Source organism: Chlorocebus sabaeus, chromosome 25, assembly GCF_047675955.1.
Source record: "Chlorocebus sabaeus isolate Y175 chromosome 25, mChlSab1.0.hap1, whole genome shotgun sequence".
In the NCBI taxonomy this organism is placed as follows: domain Eukaryota; kingdom Metazoa; phylum Chordata; class Mammalia; order Primates; family Cercopithecidae; genus Chlorocebus; species Chlorocebus sabaeus.
In genome coordinates, this window is record NC_132928.1 from 46,836,228 (window position 1) to 46,854,616 (window position 18,389).

Sequence of the window (18,389 nt, forward strand, 5' to 3'; positions counted from 1 at the left end):
ACCTATTGGGTACTATGCTCAATACCTGGGTGCAATAAACGAACATAGTAAATCCTGCACATGCACCCCTGTATCTAAAATAAGTTGAAATTATAATCATTAAAAAAAAGTAGGCTTTGAAAAATTATTTAAAGACATGGAGACGGTGATACAGTATAATGATAAAATCAGAATTCAAAAGTATATACAATCTATGGTAGCATTGATTAGCATATGAATAAATGAATATATGCATGGAAAATATACTGGAAGGAAATATCTATATAAATGAAGGTTTTCTTTAAGAATTTACAAGTTAATTTTTCAACTTTTGTTATGCTTTCTTTTCCATGTTTTTATAACAAGTACCACTTTTATAATAAGAAAAAAAGGCTGGGTGCGGTGGCTCACGCCCATAATCCCAGCACTTTGGGAGACCAAGGTGAGTGGATCACTTGAGATCAGGAGTTCGAGACCAGCCTGGCCAACATGCTGAAACCCCGTCTCTACTAAAAACACAAAAATTAGCCGGGTGTGGTGGCATACGTCTATAGTCCCAGCTACTCGGGAAGCTGAGGCAGGAGAATCATTTGAACCCGGGAGGTTGCAGTGAGCCAAGATTGTGCCACTGCACTCCAGCCTGAGCGACAGAGCAAGACTCCATCTAAAAAAAATAACAGTAAGAAGAAGAAAGATATGTGCATGATAATGACATTCTCATTGGAATCAAAGAATAATAGGCATTTTTTCAGAATATATTTCCAAATTTTATATTTGGATTTATTATTTATTTATTTACTTTTTTTTTTTTTTTTTTTGGAGACAGTTTCACTCTTGCTGCCCAGGCTGGAGTGCAATGGCACCATCTCTGCTTACTGCAAACTCCGCTTCCTGGGTTCAAGTGTTTCTCCTGCCTCAACGTCCCGAGTAGCTGGGATTGCAGGCATGTGCCACCATGCCTGGCTAATTTTTGTATTTTTAGTAGAGACGGGGTTTCACCATGTTGGTCAGGCTGGTCTTGAACTCCTGACCTCCAGTGATCCATCTGCCTTGGCTTCCCAAAGTGCTGGGATTACAGGTGTGAGCCACTGTGCCCAGCCTGGATTTCTATTTTATATTAAAAGTCCTTCACACTGCTGGGCATAGTGGCTCACACCTGTAATCCCAGCACTTTGGGACGCTGAGGTGGGTGATTGCTTGAGCTCAGGAGTTTGAGACTAGCCTGGGCAATATAGCGAAACCCCACCTCTACAAAAAATACAAAAATTACCCAGGCGTGGCCATGTCTGCCTGTAGTCCCAGCTACTCAGGAGGCTGAGGTGGGAGGATCACTTGAACCTGGGAGGTTTAGGCTGCATGAGCCATGATCGTGCCACTGCACTCCAGCTTGGGCAACAGAATGAGACCCTGTCTCAAATAAATAAAGCCCTTCAGTCTTCACAACACTAATAATGAAGTTATCTCCTCTTTTCTACTCCCAATGCGTATTTTAGAATCTTTGATATGTATAATTTTGTTTATTTGGGGGCTGGGCATGGTGGCTCACACTTGTAATCCCAGCACTTTGGGAGGCTGAGGCAGGTGGATCACCTGAGGTCAGGAGTTCAAGACCAGCCTGGCTAACATGGCGAAACCCTGTCTCTACTAAAAATACAAAGATTAGCCAGGTGTGGTGGCAGACGCCTGTAACTCCAACTACTCGGGAGGCTGCGGTGGGAGAATTGGTTGAAGCTGGGAGGCAGAGGTTGCAGTGAGCTGAGATCGCGCCATTGCACACTAGCCTGGGTGACAAGAGTGAAATTCCGTCTCAAAAAAAAAGAATTTTGTTCATTTACTAAAATTGGAGGGTCATTTTGAGTTAAAGAAAACAAAATGATGCATAGGGAAGAGCATGAAATCTGGTGTCATATTGAACTGTATCTAAAGCTTGGCATCACTACTAATTTTGACAATTCATTTAATCTTGCCAAGCTTCAATTTCCTTAACCTTATAGCAGGTATAATAATACTTACATCGCCGGGCGTGGTGGCTCATGCCTGCAATCCCAGCAGTTTGGGAGGCTGAGGTGGGCAGATTACCTGAGGTCAGGAGTTCAAGAGCAGCCTGGCCAACATGGAGAAACCCCATCTCTACTAAAAATACAAAAAGTTAGCCAGATGCAGTGACAGCTGCCTGTAATCCCAGCTACTCAGGAGGCTGAGGCAGGAGAATCACTTGAACCCGGGAGACAGGGGTTGCAGTGAGCCGAGATCGCGCCATTGTCCTCCAGCCTGAGTGACAGAGTGAAACTCCATCTCAAAATAATAATAATAATATGTCAAGGAACTGTTGCAAGGCTTAAGGAGGTAATATGTAAAGTTCGAAATATGGCACATAGCTAATACCCAGTATTTAATAGTTATAAAATGATGAATGATTGTAAAGAAAAATTTCATTTCAACATTAATCAATGAACTGATACTTTGTGCATTTAATACTTGCTAATCTTTAATAAATGATAAGTCTTTTGGGAAAAGCACTTGTCCAGTAAGTAACTGATTAAAATGACATGTTTAAGTTTAACCTATTATTGAAAGTGCAAGTGTTTTATTTCTTTTTAGATAAAGGATTTATCTTCAGACACACTTCTCCAACAGCATGATGATTTGGATTTGGCTTTGGATAATTGTTATAGTGGAGATACAGTAATAATTTTTCCAGGAGAATATCAAGCTGCAAATCTTGCTTTGTTGACAGATGACATCATTATAAAGGGTTAGCAGGGCATCATTTGTAGTTTTTTTACAGCAATGTATACTGGACAAATTGTGTATTCTAAACATGCTTAATGGAATCATTGGAAATTACAATATAATTTATATTTTATAAAAATCCTTTATATTCCTTTTACAATTAAGACATGTTCATCATATTTTCTATTAGCTCCATTTATATTTTTTACCAAAACCACTTTTTTCTTATCTGTCTTTACTACTTTTCATATCACTTTACTAAGAAAACCCAGATGTAATGCTATATTAAAATATTCTCATCATTTTCTCAAAAAGGCCAATGTCACATGCTCACTCACCAAAACAGAAGTAGAAAAGCAGAATTTACTGAATTTCTTTTAGGTCCTGAACATATTTAGAAACTTTCCCTCTTTTTGACTTTGAAGTAAGAGTATTCTCATTTTCTAACCAACAACAACAGCAAAAACAAAAGAAGGACATCCCAGCACTTTGGGAGGCTGAGGCAGGTGGATTGCTAGAGCCCCAGAGTTTGAGACCAGCCTGGGCAACATAAAACCCCATCTCTACAAAAAAATTCAAAAGTTAGCTGGATGTGGTAGCACACACCTGTAGTCCCAGTTACTTGGGAGGCTGAGGTGGGACAATCACGTGAGCCCAGGTTGCAATGAGCCATGATCAAGCCACTGCACTCCAGCCTGGGCAAAAGAGCAAGACTGTCTCAAAAAAGAAAAAGCTTACACTATAGTTATGTATCTACTATATTATTTGTTAAAAATATGTAAAGCTGGGCACTGTGCTATGCACCTGTAGTCCCAACTTACTCAGGAGGTGAGGCAGGAGGATCACTTGAGCCCAGGAGTTCGAGACTAGCCTGGGCAACATAGAGAGACCCGTCTCTAAAAATGCACACACACACACACACATACACACACATGCACACACTGAAAAACTTTAGTAACAGCAGTATTGTTGAATGACTAAAAGGCCTTAAAATGGGAGATTACTAATTTAATGTGTTTTTATCCCTATGAATCAGGAGTTGGAAAGAGAGAGGAAATTATGATTACTTCTGAACCTTCTCGTGACAGTTTTGTGGTGTCCAAAGCTGACAATGTGAAACTAATGCATCTATCTCTGATACAACAAGGAACGGTTGATGGTATTGTGGTGGTGGAGTCTGGTCACATGACTCTAGAAAACTGCATATTAAAATGTGAAGGAACAGGAGTGTGTGTTCTTACAGGGGCTGCTTTGACAATTACAGACAGTGAAATAACTGGTGCCCAGGTATTTCATTCTTTAAAAAGTATGGCTTTATATGACTATAGATAACAACTTTGAGTGATCTTAATATACAAATAAAGGGTAGCAATTTTTTCATCTTTTAGTGGAATTCTAATTAAACTTAGTAACTGGTAGACATCAACAAAATGAGTACTGGAGTGTCATAGTACGTTTAGGAAAAATGAAATGCTAGGTCCAAAGTAAAGAATATTTAGCTTTGTTTTATAAGTGTGACTTTTTAAAATCTGGAAAACAGTGGCTATAACATGAATCATGAGTCAATCATTTGATAGTTTATCTTTAAAGAAATAAGACATGTAAGTTATCAGATGTTGCTGTTAGATGATGTGATTAGTTCTGACAGCTTCTGAATAATCAGGACATAAAAAACTTGAGGCCAAGTACAGTGGCTCACTCCTGTAATCCCAGCACTTTGGGAGCTGAGGCGGGAGGATCACTTGAGCCCAAGTTTGAGACCAGCCTGGGCAACACAGAAAGACCTTGTCTTTAACAATAAATAAATAAATAATTAAAAATTAAGAGCTTGAGTCTTTAGATAACAATCACAAAGATCATTGAAGGACTGGAGTATTGAATGAGAAAAAGGATTAAAGGAAGTAGAAAAATAAGAGCACCTTTTTAAAGAATTTTTTTAATTTCCACTAAAATGAGGAAATATACTTTAGTGGCATTACGTGGGATTTACAGTAGATATAAATTTTCATAACTATTGAAACAATTGCTTAAAAAGGTTTTGGACTCCTTTCTAGAGAATCATTTGGGTGGAAGAATAAGGTAATGGATTATATGACCTCAACCTTCTAAGTCTAATGATTCTCTAACATATTTAAATTTTCAATATTTTTAAATATTATCTTTACAATTAACAGTTGCATGCATGATCATGTATTTTCATGTAACTCAATGTTTATATTGGTAATACAGAATTACAATTTTCAAATCTAAAGAAGATTTTGGAGAGAGATTTGTGTATCTACTTTGTAGATAGTTTTATTTGCTTTTAATTTACAGGGTGCTGGTGTTGAACTGTATCCTGGAAGCATAGCCATTCTGGAAAGAAATGAAATTCATCACTGTAATAACCTCAGAACCAGTGACAGTTCAAAAAGCACCTTAGGTGGAGTTAATATGAAGGTATTACCTTATTTCTTGATGTAGCATTGTTATGAGAATTGTAAGTAATTATAAGTAATAAAATACCAGTTTTAGTCTTAAAAGGTAGTACAAGTAATAAAATATGGTTAAATAATGGCTGATGGGAAATAAGTTTAGCCTTGCCTAATTTAATAATTTGTACTTAAACTCTTTGCAAATAACTCTGAATATGAGAAATGGGATAGATTTTTCTCTTAAAGACATTTTAGAGTTTTCTTTGATCAGATCTGTAATACATTTTTTATTTCAAATTACAAAGTAAAGCAAATTAAGAATAATAATATATTAAGAAGCATTTGAAGTCTTACTTTCAAAGTTGTGTTAAATGATTTAAGCTAACCAATTAAAACATTAACAGCAATAATTTCTAGGTGAATTGTCTTCCATCCTTTCTGCTTCTATAAATCCTGTCTTTCTAAGTCCCTCTCTAGGCTTGTGTAGTTAATGAACTTTTATGTTAATGAAGTTTTTTCTAGAACATTCTAACTCTTTGTTTTATGAATGTACATTTTGTCTCCTCAAATAGATTATAAATTATCTAAGGGCAGGAATTGTATTATATATTACTAGTAGCCTCCCACTCCCTGTATGATTCTGGGCCCTAAGTCGGATAATTGGTTGAAAATAAGGTACAAAGCCAGGCACGGTGGCTCACGCCTGTAATCCCAGCACTTTGGGAGGCCGAGGTGGGCAGATCACGAGGTCAGGAGATCGAGACTGTCCTGGCTAACATAGTGAAATCCCATCTCTACTAAAAATACAAAAAAAATTAACCATCCGTGTTGGCACATGCCTGTAGTCCCAGCTATTCGGGAGGCTGAGGCAGGAGAATCACTTGAACTCGGGAGGCAGAGGTTGCAGTGAGCCAAGAGCACACCACTGCACTCCAGCCTAGGCGACAGATCGAGACTCTGTCTCAAAAATAAAAATAAAAAAGAAAAGAAGGTACAAATGGTAAATGGGAGCAGTTTTTAAATCTTTGATTTATCTTAAAACATTTTTTCTGTTCTTAAATATTTTTCAATTTTTCAGTGGTCCTTGAATGTTAGCATGCATCAGAATCATTCTTGCAGAGGTCCACTCTGCTTTATGATTCAGCAGGCCTAGGGTAAAGCCAGAGAATTTGTTTTAGTAAGTTCCTAGGTGATGCTGGTACTGCTGGTTGAACTCACACTTTAAGAATCATATTCCTGATACTCAAAGTGTGAGCCATGGACCAGCAGCATTGGCATCACCTAGTAGTTTGTTAAAAGTGGAGAATTTTGAGCCTCATGCCAGACCAATTGAACAAAATGTGGTCTTTAACAAGCTCCCAAATGATATATACGTAATGTTAAAATTTGATAAACATGGTTTATAAAATCTGATAAGATCTTGCCCCTGCTTTCTCCAACTTAATCTCCTTCCAATCTTCCTCTTATACATTATATTCGAGCCACACTGGCTTTGTTTGTGTTCCCAGAAACTATTAACTTTGTTCTGGCTGTTACCTTCACCTGAAGTACTCTTTTTTTGTTTGTTTGTTTGTTTGAGATGAATTTTCGCTCTTGTTGCCCAGGCTGGAGTGCAATGGCGCGATCCCGGCTCACCGCAATGTCTGCCTCCCAGGTTCAAGCGATTTTCCTGCCTCAGCTTCCTATGTAACTGGGATTACAGGCATGTGCCACCACGCTCAGCTAATTTTGTATTTTTAATAGAGAAGGGGTTTCTCCATGTTGGTCAGGCTGGTCTCGAACTACTGACCTCAGGTGATTTGCCTGCCTCTGCCTCCCAAAGTGCTGGGATTACAGGGGTGAGCCACCACACCTGACCTGAAGCACTCTTTCTATAGACTTTCTTATTACTATCTGAATGTGATTGTCCCTCTTCAAAGAAGCCTTTAATGTAAAGAACACTCAAGTGGTAACCTCTCCCAACCCAGTCATGCTATCACATTACCTTATTTTCTCCAAATCACATATTATTTGAAATTATTTATTTTCATGTTTATTATGTTATGAGAGGTCGGCTTCACGGGTTGTATCCCCATACAGAATTAGTTGTTTTTATCAATAACTGATAAAAGTAAATTGAAAACTTCATTTAATATTGTCTTACACTTATTTTTTTTTCTTTTTCTTTTTGTGGAGAATGGGGTCTTGCTATATTGCCCAGGCAGGTCTCGAACTCCTGGGCTCCAGCTATCTTTCTGCCTCTACCTCCTTAAGAGCTGGGATTACAGGGCGTGAGCCACCACACTGGGCTCATTTAATATTTTCTTATTGGCTGGGTGCGGTGGCTCACACATGTAATTCCAGCGCTTTGGGAGGCCAAGGCGGATGGATCATGAGGTTAGGAGCTCGAGACCAGCCTGGCGAAAATATTGAAACCCTGTCTCTACTGAAAATACAAAAATTAGCCAGGTGTGCTGGCACGCACCTGTAGTCCCAGCTACTTGAGAGGCTGAGGCAGGAGAATCACTTGAACCGGGAGGCAGAGGTTGCAGTGAACAGAGGTTGCCCAAAAATTTTTTTTTTTTTTTTTTTTTTTTTTTTTTTTTTTTTTTTTTTTTTTTTTTTGAGACAGAGTCTCACTCTGTCGCCCAGGCTGGAGTGCAATGGCGTGATCTTGGCTTACTGCAACCTCCACCTCTTGGGTTCAAACAATTCTCAGCCTCAGCCTCCTGAGTAGCTGGGATTGCAGATGCCCACCACCACGCCCGGCTAATTTTTTTGTATTTTTAGTAGAGATGGGGTTTCACCATCTTGGCCAGGTTGGTATTGAACTCCTGACCTCGTGATCCGCCCACCTCAGCCTCCCAAAGTGCTGGGATTACAGGCATGAGTCACCGCGCCCGGCCAAAAAAATTCTTATTAAATATTTTTGTAGTTAATATTACGTTAGTTGGTGTCATGAAAATAGCACTTAACACTTGTTCAAAATTGAGAGTCTTGGTTGCTTTAAAAAATCTGTTAATCCAAGAATAAAGTCTAAGCTAATTTTTATATGTTCATTACTTCATTTTTAAAATAAGATTATTGAAAAACTAATTTCCTCAAATAATTTAATAGGTTCTTCCAGCACCCAAATTGAAGATGACAAATAATCATATTTATCGCAACAAAGGCTATGGAGTAAGCATTCTTCAACCAACGGAACAGTTTTTTATTGTAACAGAAGAAGCTCTCAACAAGAGGGCTGCTTCAGGAGATAAAAAAGATGATAAAATGCTCTTCAAAGTAATGCAAAACCTGAATCTGGAAATGAATAATAATAAGATAGAAGCAAACGTCAAGGGGGATATCAGAATAGTCACAAGTTAAAACGTCTGAATTGATGTTAAAGTTTTATATTTCACAAATTTGTTTTATAAATGATTATCATATCCCACTGAAATGGTAGTTTCAATTCAAAGCTTAATTAAAAAATATTTAAATATCATAATGCTTTCATTGAATGATTCATTTTAACATATTTTAAAAATAATAGCTTTATTAAGATATAGTTCACATGCCATAAAATTCACACATTACAAAGTGTACAATTAAATGATATTAGTATATTTTTAGTATATAGTACAGTCATCACTATTTAATCCAGAAACAAATATGGTTTTAAATATTGTTTTCTAATACTCTTCCAATAAAAAGCATTAGGTGTTCTATGTAGATAAAAGACAAAATTTAATTTATAGCTAATTCCCAGTGACCAGAATAAGATAATATGTCATACATTAAAATAGGATAGTTTCTTTAAACTCATTCTTGTAGGTATACATTTTAGAAGAAAAAAGTGAAAAAAAGAAAAAAATAGGATAGATTCAACAGCAAAAAACAAGGAAATCCAAAATAAGAGAGGTAAACAATACAGAAATGTATTTCTCCCTCATAGTCAAGAAGCGCAGAGGTACTCATTATAGGGCTAAGAGATGTTCCTTGTGGGAACTCATCGTAGGGCTGGGAGGTAGGTATGTAGGTAGATAGGTGTTTTGCGTTGTCAGAAATTCAGGTTTCTTCTATATTGTTTCACGATTATAAGATTACCATGAAAAATCACCATACGATCCAAGACAGCAATTGGTAATCAAGCTTTCATGTCTGGTTTTCAGCCAAGCAGAAGGGAAAGAACCTTTCTTCACACTTGCACACATTATTTTGACTTTCATGCTTCTACCTAGAATGTAATTACATGGCTACACTTAGCTGCAAATGAGAAATATAATCTTTACATTGGTTGGTCATGTGGCCTCTAAAATAGAGAGTTGATTTTCTAAGAAACAATGAATGGTCTTTTTCCCAAAGCAGAGCTTATGTTGACTTAAGAATACAAAAAGAAATAAGCACTCAGGCTTAAATACTTAAACTTTTGACTTTTACTTCATGTTATCTGTAACCTAACAAAGGTTATGCTGAATTGCCGTAAACAATCATCTTTTGAGGCTGAGAGTTGATCATTTGTGTGTGTGTGTGTGTGTGTGTGTGTGTGTGTGAGACCGAGTCTTGCTCTGTTGCCCAGGCTGGAGTGCAGTGGCGTGATCTCGGCTCACTGCAAGCTCCCCGTCCCGGGTTCACGCCATTCTCCGGCCTCAGCCTCCCAAGTAGCTGGGACTACAGGTGCCCGCCACCATCACGCCAGGCTAATTTTTTGTATTTTTAGTAGAGACAGGGTCTCTCCGTGTCAGCCAGGATGGTCTCGATCTCCTGACTTCATGATCCGTCCACCTCGGCCTCCCAAAGTGCTGGGATTACAGGCGTGAGCCACCACGCCCGGCAGATCATTTATTTTTAAAAGGGCATGATTGTTCTTCAGTGTTTCATTAAACAGCACTTTTTTTAAAAGAGGAAAACCTATAGGCAGTTCCATAGATTTTGTTTATACATAGTCTGTGTACACAAAGTCTTGTTAATATAATTCCAGGATTGTCCTTGGGGGCCTTAACAAGAAACATCTTTCTATAATGAATGTAGTGAGTGTTAAGGGTGGAGATTTGCCTTTTCCATCCTCTTCCCCCACCTGTCTCAGTTTTTGGCTTCAGAAAGAGTAGGTGATGGGCAAAGTAATATCTTTGAAGGTGTACAATAAAAGCAGTAGCCTTGTGTGAACAAACTTCTTACTCTGGCCATCTACCTCCCTTCTGTTGCTGCTACTGGTTTCTAACCAATTTGTCTTTTCCCAGGCCAACTACAGAATATAGTGTTGCTGTTTTTTTTCCTTTAATGATTCTAAAACATGCATAAAGCATTTTTAAGATTTTCTAAGAATTTTGATGTTTCATAAAATTATTTTTTTTCCTCTTCTACCTTTCCTCCCCTACCTTTCCCCCCATACCTTATAAATGAAAGACTGAATTTATATATTGTATTAGTTTTCCACTGCAGTCATAATAAGTTACCACAAACTTAGTGGCTTAACACAGATTTATAGTCTTACAGTTCTGTAGGTCAAAAATCTGGCATGGGTCTCATTTGGCCAAAATCAAAGTGTTGACAGGCCTGGATTCCTTTTTGGATGCTCTAGGGAAGGTTCTGTTTTCTTATTCGTATGGGTTGTTGATAGAATTCAGTCCCTTGTAGTTGTAGGATTCAGATCCCTGTTTCCTTGATGGTTGACAGCTGAGTTTCTGGTGGCTGACTGCATTCCTTGGCTTATGGCCTCCACCCATTTTCAAAGCCAGCAACAGTGGATCAAGTGTCTCTCCTCTGAGTCTCTTCTCTATTCTTATGTCTCATCTCCCTGACTCCTTCTTCTGCCTCCCTCTTCCACTTTTAAGGACTCATGTAATTAGATTGACCCTGCCTCGATGATTCAGGATAATCTCACATCTCAAGATTCTTAACTTTGTATATATAATTATATATATATGATTCTAAACTTTTTAAATATATATTTATATATGTTAAAAGTTAAGAATCATAGATAAGAACTATATATGATTATATACTAGATAATATATATAAAATATATAATTAAATATACAAATAATATATAGTATAATATATACTTATTAAATATTTAAATATGTACCTATTCTTATTCTTAAATATTTAAATATGTATATATTCTTATATATTATATATATTTAAATACACATATTTAAAAAATTAAGATTCTTGGCCTGGCACGGTGGCTCACACCTGTAATCCCAGCACTTTGGGAGCCAAGGCAGGTGGATCACCTGAGGTCAGGAGTTCAAGACCAGCCTGGCCAACATGGTTAAACCCCGTCTCTACTAAAAATACAAAAATTAACTGGGTATGGTGGTGTGTGCCTGTAGTCCCAGCTACTTGGGAGGCTGAGTCAGGAGAATCGCTTGAACCTGGGAGATGGAGATTACAGTGGGGCGAGATTGTGCCATTGCACTCCAGCCTGGCAACAGAGCGAGACTCTGTCTCAAAAAAAAAAAAAAAAAATCTTGAGATGTGAGATTATTTATTATATAATAGAGAGATATATTATAATGTACACATAATGTATTATATTAATACAAAAATGTAAAACTGTAAAATGATGTATTTAGTGGTTATTTTTTACGTATTAGCATGAAAAATGTTTCACCGTTATGCCTGTTAAGATGAGAAACATTAAACATTTGATTATATAGCCAACTGCTTTGTTACCTTTATCTTAAATTTATTTCTAGGTATGAAAGAAATATGGAATTTCAAAGTGTGAAAATTCCTAAAAGTGCTTCCATTTAAGATAAATCCTAGGGTGACCAATTCATCCCAGTTTGCCCAGGACTTTCCCAGTTTTAGTGCCTCTTCTGTCTTAGAAAAATAGATAGTCCTGGGCCAGTTGAGACATTTGGCAACTCTAGTCAGTTCCCAGGAAGAAAAGATTCTTTTTACATCTTTTTGTTATGTCTTAGATTTATTTTTTTAATCTTTAATTTTGTGTATACATAGTAGGTGTATGTATTTATGAGGTACATGAGATAATTTCATACAGCATGCAATGAGTAATAACCACATCACAATAAATGGGGCACCCATCACCTCAAGCATTTATTCTTGCTTTTTGTTACAAACAATCCAATTATGCACTTTTAGTTATCTTTTTAAAAATTTTTATTTCAATCATTTTGGGGGAGCAGGTGGTGTTTGTTTACATGAATAAGTTCTTTAGTTGTGATTTCTGAGATTTTGGTGCACCCAACACCTGAGCAGTGTACATTGTACCCAATGTGTAGTCTTTTATCCCTCACCCCTTCCCATCCTTCCCCCGAGTCCCCAAAGTCCACTATATCATTCTTACACCTTTGTGTCCTCATAGCTTAGCTCCCATTCATAAGTGTGAACATACAATATTTGGTTTATCCATTCCTGAGTTACTTTATAAGAATAATGGTCTCCAACTCCATCCAGGTTGCTGCAAATGCAATTATTTCATTCCTTTTTATGACTGAGTAGTATTCCGTAGTATATATATATACTACATTTTCTTTATCCACTTGGTTGATGGGCATTTAGGCTGGTCCTGTATTTTTGCAGTTGTGAATTGTGCTGCGATAATCATGCATGTCTTTTACATATAATGATTTCTTTTCCTCTGGGGAGCTACCCAGTAGTGGGATTGCTGGATCAAATGGTAGATCTACTTTTGGTTAAGGAATCTCTCTATACTGTTTTCCATAGTAGTTGTACTAGTTTACATTCCCACCAGCAGTGTAAAAGTGTTCCCTTTCCACCACATCCATACAAACATCTATTGCTTTTTGAGTGTTAAATTATGGCCATTCATGCAGGAGTAAGGTGGTATCTCACTGTGGTCTTAATTTGCATTTCCCTGATAATTAGTAATGTTGAGCATTTTTCATGTGTTTCTTGGCCATTTGTATGTCTTTTTAATTTTAAAATTTTTATTATTTTATTATTTTCTGTGTTTGAGATGGAGTCTTGCTCTATTGCCCAGGCTGGAGGGCAGTGGTGCAATCTCGGCTCACTGCAACCTCTGCCTCCCGGGTTCAAGCCATTCTCCTGCCTCAACCCCTGAGTAGCTGGGATTATAGGTGCGCAACCACCACACCCAGCTAGTTTTTGTATTTTTAGTAGAGATGGGGTTTCACCATGTTGGCCAGGCTGGTCTTCAACTCCTGACCTCAGGTGATCCACCCACCTCAGCCTCCCAAAGTGCTGGGATTACAGGCATGAGCCACTGCACCCAGCCTGTATAACTTCTTTTGAGAACTGTCTATTCATGTCCTTAGCCCACTTTTTGATGAGATTTTTTTTCTTGCTGATTTGAGTTCCTTGTAGATTCTGGATACTAGACCTAGTTTGCAAATATTTTCTCCCAGTCTGTGGATTGTCTGTTTACTATGCTGATTATTTCTTTTGCTGTGCAGAAGTTTTTTAGTTTAATTAGGTCCCATCTGTTTTTGTTTTTGTTGCATTTGCTTTTGGGTTCTTGGTCATGAACTCTTTGCCTAAGCCAATGTCTAGAAGAGTTTTTCTGATGTTATCTTTTAGAATTTTTATGGTCTCAGGTCTTAGATTTAAGTCTTTGATCTGTCTTGAGTTGATTTTTATATAAGGTGAGAGATGAGGATCCAGTTTCATTCTTCTACATGTGGCTTGCCAATTATCCCAGCACCATTTGTTGAATGCAGTGTCCTTTCCCCATTTTATGTTTTTGTTTGCTTTGTCAAAGATCAGTTAGTTGTAAATATTTGTCTTTATTTCTGGGTTCTCTATTCTGTTCCATTGATCTACATGCCTTTTTTTTTTTTTTTATAACAGTACCATACTGTTTTAATAACTGTAGCCTTGTTGTATAGTTGAGTCAGGTAATATGATGTCTCTAGATTTGTTCTTTTCACTTAGTCTTGCTTTGGCTCTGCGGGCTCTTTTTTGGTTCCATATGAATTTTAGGATTGTTTTTTCTAGTTCTGTGAAGAATGATGATAGTATTTTGATGGGAATTGCATTAAATCTATAGATTGCTTTTGGCAGTATGGTCATTTTCACAATATTAATTCTACCCATCCATGAGCATGGGATATGTTTCCATTTGTTTCTGTCATCGATGATTTCTTTCAGCAGTGTTTGGTAGTCTTCCTTGCAGAGATCTTTCACCTCCTTGGTTAGGTATATTCCTAAGTATTTTATTTTTGCAGCTGTTGTAAAAGTGATTGAGTTCTTGATTTGAGTCTCAGCTGAGTTGTTCTTGGTTTCTAGCAGTGCTACTGATTTGCATACATTGATTTTCTATCTTGAAACTTTATTGAGTTCATTTTTCAGATCTAGGAGCTTTTAGGATGAGTCTTACTGCATACCTAGGGTTTTCTAGGTATGCAATCACATCACTGACAGGGACAGTTTGACTTCCTCTCCACTGACTCAGATGCCCTTTCTCTTGTCTGATGCTCTGGCTAGGACACTTTTAGTTTTCTTTAAATGTACAGTAAATTATTGTTGCCTGTAGTTGCCCTGTTGTGCTACCAAATTCTAAATCTTATTCATTCAATCTAACAATATTTATGTACCCATTAACCATCCCCACTTTCCTAGCACCCACCACTACCTTTGCCGGCCTGTGGTAACCATTACTTTATCTCCATGAGTTCAGCTGTTTTAATTTCTCTATTCTGATCCATGAGTCTATGTGCCTGTTTTTATGTGATTAATGTTACAGTGGGTAGCTAGTCAGGTATGAGTGGGGCAGAAGAGAGCTCCACCCCATTCCCCACCCCCCCAACCCCCAGCGATACACCAGGAGTGTCAGGCAACCATCAGGTGATGGTCAAGTGGTCAACTGTCTCTCTAAACTAATAATTGGTCACAGCCAGTGCCAAGAAAAGGCAGTCTCTTCTAATAAATAGAAAACACCTGAAACTGGTGATCAGCTGCTTCCTGATAAGAGCTCAGGAGTTTGGCAAGTGGGGAGAAGTAACATAAAACCCCAGAAGTATGCCAATGTATAAAACCCCAAGTCAAAAGGTCAAGCCGTGCACTTGCCTCTTGAGTCACCTACTTGGCCCTCTTCCAAGTGTACTTTCCTTCCCTTTATTCCTGTTATAAAACTTTATTTATTTTTTGGGAGATGGAGTCTCACTCTTGTCACCCAGGCTGGAGTGCAATGGCATGATCTTGGCTCTCTGCAACCTCCACTTCCTGGGTTCAAGCGATTCTCCTGCCTCAGTCTCCTGAGTAGCTGGGACTACAAGTGCCCTCCACCACGTCTGGCCAAATTTTTCTTTTCTTTTCTTTTCTTTTCTTTGAGACAGAGTTTCACTCTTGTTGCCCAGGCTGGAGTGCAATGGTGCAATCCTGGCTCGCCGCAACCTCTGCCTCCTGGGTTCAAGTGATTCTCCTGCCTCAACCTTTCTGAGTAGCTGTAATTACAGGTGTGCACCACCACGCCCAGCTAATTTTGTATTTTTAGTAGAGACGGGGTTTCTCCATGTTGGTCAGGCTGGTCTCGAACTCCCGACCTCAGGTAATCCACCCACCTCGGCCTCCCAAAGTGTTGGGATTACAGGTGTGAGCCACTGCACCCAGCCTTAATTTTTGTATTTTTAGTAGAGACGGAGTTTCATCACACTGGCCAGGCTGGTCTCAAATTCCTGACCTCAGGTGATCCACCTGTTTGAGCCTCCCAAAGTGTTGAGATTACAGGCATGAGCCACCACGCCTGGCCCTTGTTATAAGACTTCTTAATAAAACTTTCACTCTTGCTCTAAAACTTGCCTCAGTCTCTCCTTCTGCCTTATGCCCCTCAGTCAAATTTTTCCTCTGAGGCAAGAAATGAGGTTGTTGCAGACTCATATGAATTCACTGCCAGTAACATACTTTGGTGTTGTGTGACTCAGATATGTTCTGCTGCTAACAGTACCATGTTGTTTTGGTTCCTGTAGTTCTGCAGTATAATTTGAAGTCAGGTAATGTGATTTCTCCAGTTTTGTTCTTTATGCTCAGGATGGCTTTGGCTATTCTGGGTCTTTTGTGGTTCCATTTAAAGTTTAGAATTAATTTTTTGCTGTTTCTGTGAAGAATGTCATTGGTATTTTGATAGAGAACGCATTGAATCTGTAGATTGCTTTGGGTACTGTGGACGTTTTAACAATACCGATTCTTCCAGTCAAAGAACAGGAATATTTTTGCATTTATTGGTGTCCTCTTCAATTTCTTGCATCAGCGTTTTATAGTTTTTATTGTAGAGATCATTCATGTCTGTGGTGAAATTTATTCGTATTTTATTTGTAGCTATTGTAAATTGACTTTCTTGATTTCTTTTTCAGATTGTTTGTTGCTGGCATAGAAATGCTGCTAATTTTTGTATGTTGGTTTTACCGAATTTATCTGTTCCAGTAGTTTTTTTGCTGGATTCTTGAGGTTTTTCCAAACATAAGACCATATCATCTGCAAACAAGGATAATTTGACTTTTTCCTTACCAATTTGGATGCCCTTTATTTCTTTCTTGTCTGATTGCTCTAGTTAGGACTTCCAGTTATGTTGAATAACAATGGTGAAAATGGCATCCTTGTCTTGTTCTAGATCTTAAAGGAAAGTCATTTCCCATTCAGTATGATACTCCAGCTGTGGGTCTGTCATATATGGATTTTATTGTATTGAGGTATGTCCTTCTATACCCAGTTTTTTATTTAAATCATGAAGGGATAGTTGGATTTTAACAAATGTTTTTCAGCATCAATTGAAATTATTATGATTTTTATCCTTCATTCTGTTGATATGATGTGTCTCATTGGTTGATTTGCATATGTTGAACCATTTTTCAGATGAAGGAAGGAGTCTTTCTAGAAGCCACAAGCTGTGCTTGGTTTTGGGGGAGGGGTGACGTAAACACTCCGTTGGCTGCCCCAGCTGGTGTCTCACTAGGTTGTATGTACCTCAAGTGAACTGGCCGAGAGCCCAGCATACCACCACAACTTGTCCAGTAATTGCAGTCCTTGTGGCCTAGAGTGCCTTTCATTTAGGAACCCAAAGAACTTACGCCTGCAGTGGCAGGGCTTGTCAGAAGTCAGGTTCCAACCCCTGGGAAGGACAATTCATCTCTGGCTATAAATATCTAGGTATCAATACACCTAGCCATGTCTGGCTAGGTATAAATATTTCCTCCAAGGGCATGGGCTAAATTTTTCTTTGCACTGTGATAAAGTAGCACTCAGTTCCAACGCAACATCTCACATTGTTCCTCCACTGCCAGGCACACAGATTCTGTCTGTGCCATGTGGCCGCTGCCAGGGCAAAGAGAAAGGGTGATGTAGGCAAGTCAAGACTGTCTTTCCTACCTTCTTCCGTGCCTCTTTCCTCAATATACCTCTTTCCAGGTACTGTGATCGCTCACCTGATTTTTGCTTCTTACAAAGGTGTTTTGTGTGGCTCGTTTTCAGTTTGGTGTTCTTGCGGGGAGATGGTCACTGGAGGTTTCTGTTAAGCCATCTTGCTCCACCTCTCCTCACATCTTTTCTTAAAAGCTAAATTATCACTAAATAGTCTCAGAAATTCAGGTAACCTCGGTTAACTTTGAGATTCAATATTACAGTTTCCCCACATGGTCCAGAAATATTTTATACTACATGTGATAGGACAGTCTGCAAATATGAAAGTTATACAAATACAACTTTAAAAAACTTCCCTTTTTGTCTTCTAGATAGTAATTCAAGTCTAAGGCTTTCTGGCAAATACAGTAGAATTCAGGAGCTGTTTTCCCAGTCAAAACCAAAATTCGTATCAGTTCCAATCAAATTAGAAATTCCATTTTTGGTTTTCTTTACTATCCTCCTGTCCCAATTCTGTTTCCAGATTCAGAGAGAGGGAAATTGGAATTCAAATATATGCTTGGCTAAAGTTGATGTCTTCTTTCTTGTTGTTTGGGCTGACCCCTAAGTTGGCACAACTATTCATATTGTGATCTGTTCCTATGGCATAGGTGACGTTCAGAGGGTCTGGAGTGTAGCTCCACAGCATAGAAGATCCCATCAAATTGTAGCTGCTTGCTTGAGGACACTGTACCTACACCTTCTGTTAACACAGAGAGGTCTGCAGCTTGGCTTCCTCAAACTGGCACATCAGCTTTTTCTTCCAGGTAACTTTCAAGCTGCCAACCACGGACCAAACAGGTGCAATTCAGGCCACTCTCTTTCCTGTCTGAACTTCTGGAAGGGCAGACTCAGTTGTCCCTGCCAGCTCTACTACCGCAAACTCCAGTCGATATGCGCTGTGAGAGAAGGGGTGGTAAGCAGAAACCTTTCTACATATTTTTTCCTCAAATTCTC

The 18,389-nt window shown here is 38.5% G+C and overlaps 1 protein-coding gene across 2 annotated transcripts in view; it reads left to right on the forward strand.

Moving 5' to 3' along the window:
* The window catches only part of SHCBP1L (SHC binding and spindle associated 1 like), a 46,957-nt gene extending 38,365 nt beyond the window's left edge, over positions 1-8,592 (forward strand). For both annotated transcript variants that reach the window (XM_073011430.1, XM_007989246.3), the window contains 4 exons: positions 2,581-2,734; positions 3,749-3,999; positions 5,029-5,151; positions 8,223-8,592. In XM_073011430.1, the coding sequence (XP_072867531.1) occupies positions 2,581-2,734; positions 3,749-3,999; positions 5,029-5,151; positions 8,223-8,474 (780 nt within the window). In that variant the 3' untranslated portion in view covers positions 8,475-8,592. The remainder of the gene's footprint in view (positions 1-2,580; positions 2,735-3,748; positions 4,000-5,028; positions 5,152-8,222) is intronic.
* The last annotated feature ends 9,797 nt before the right edge of the window (positions 8,593-18,389 follow it).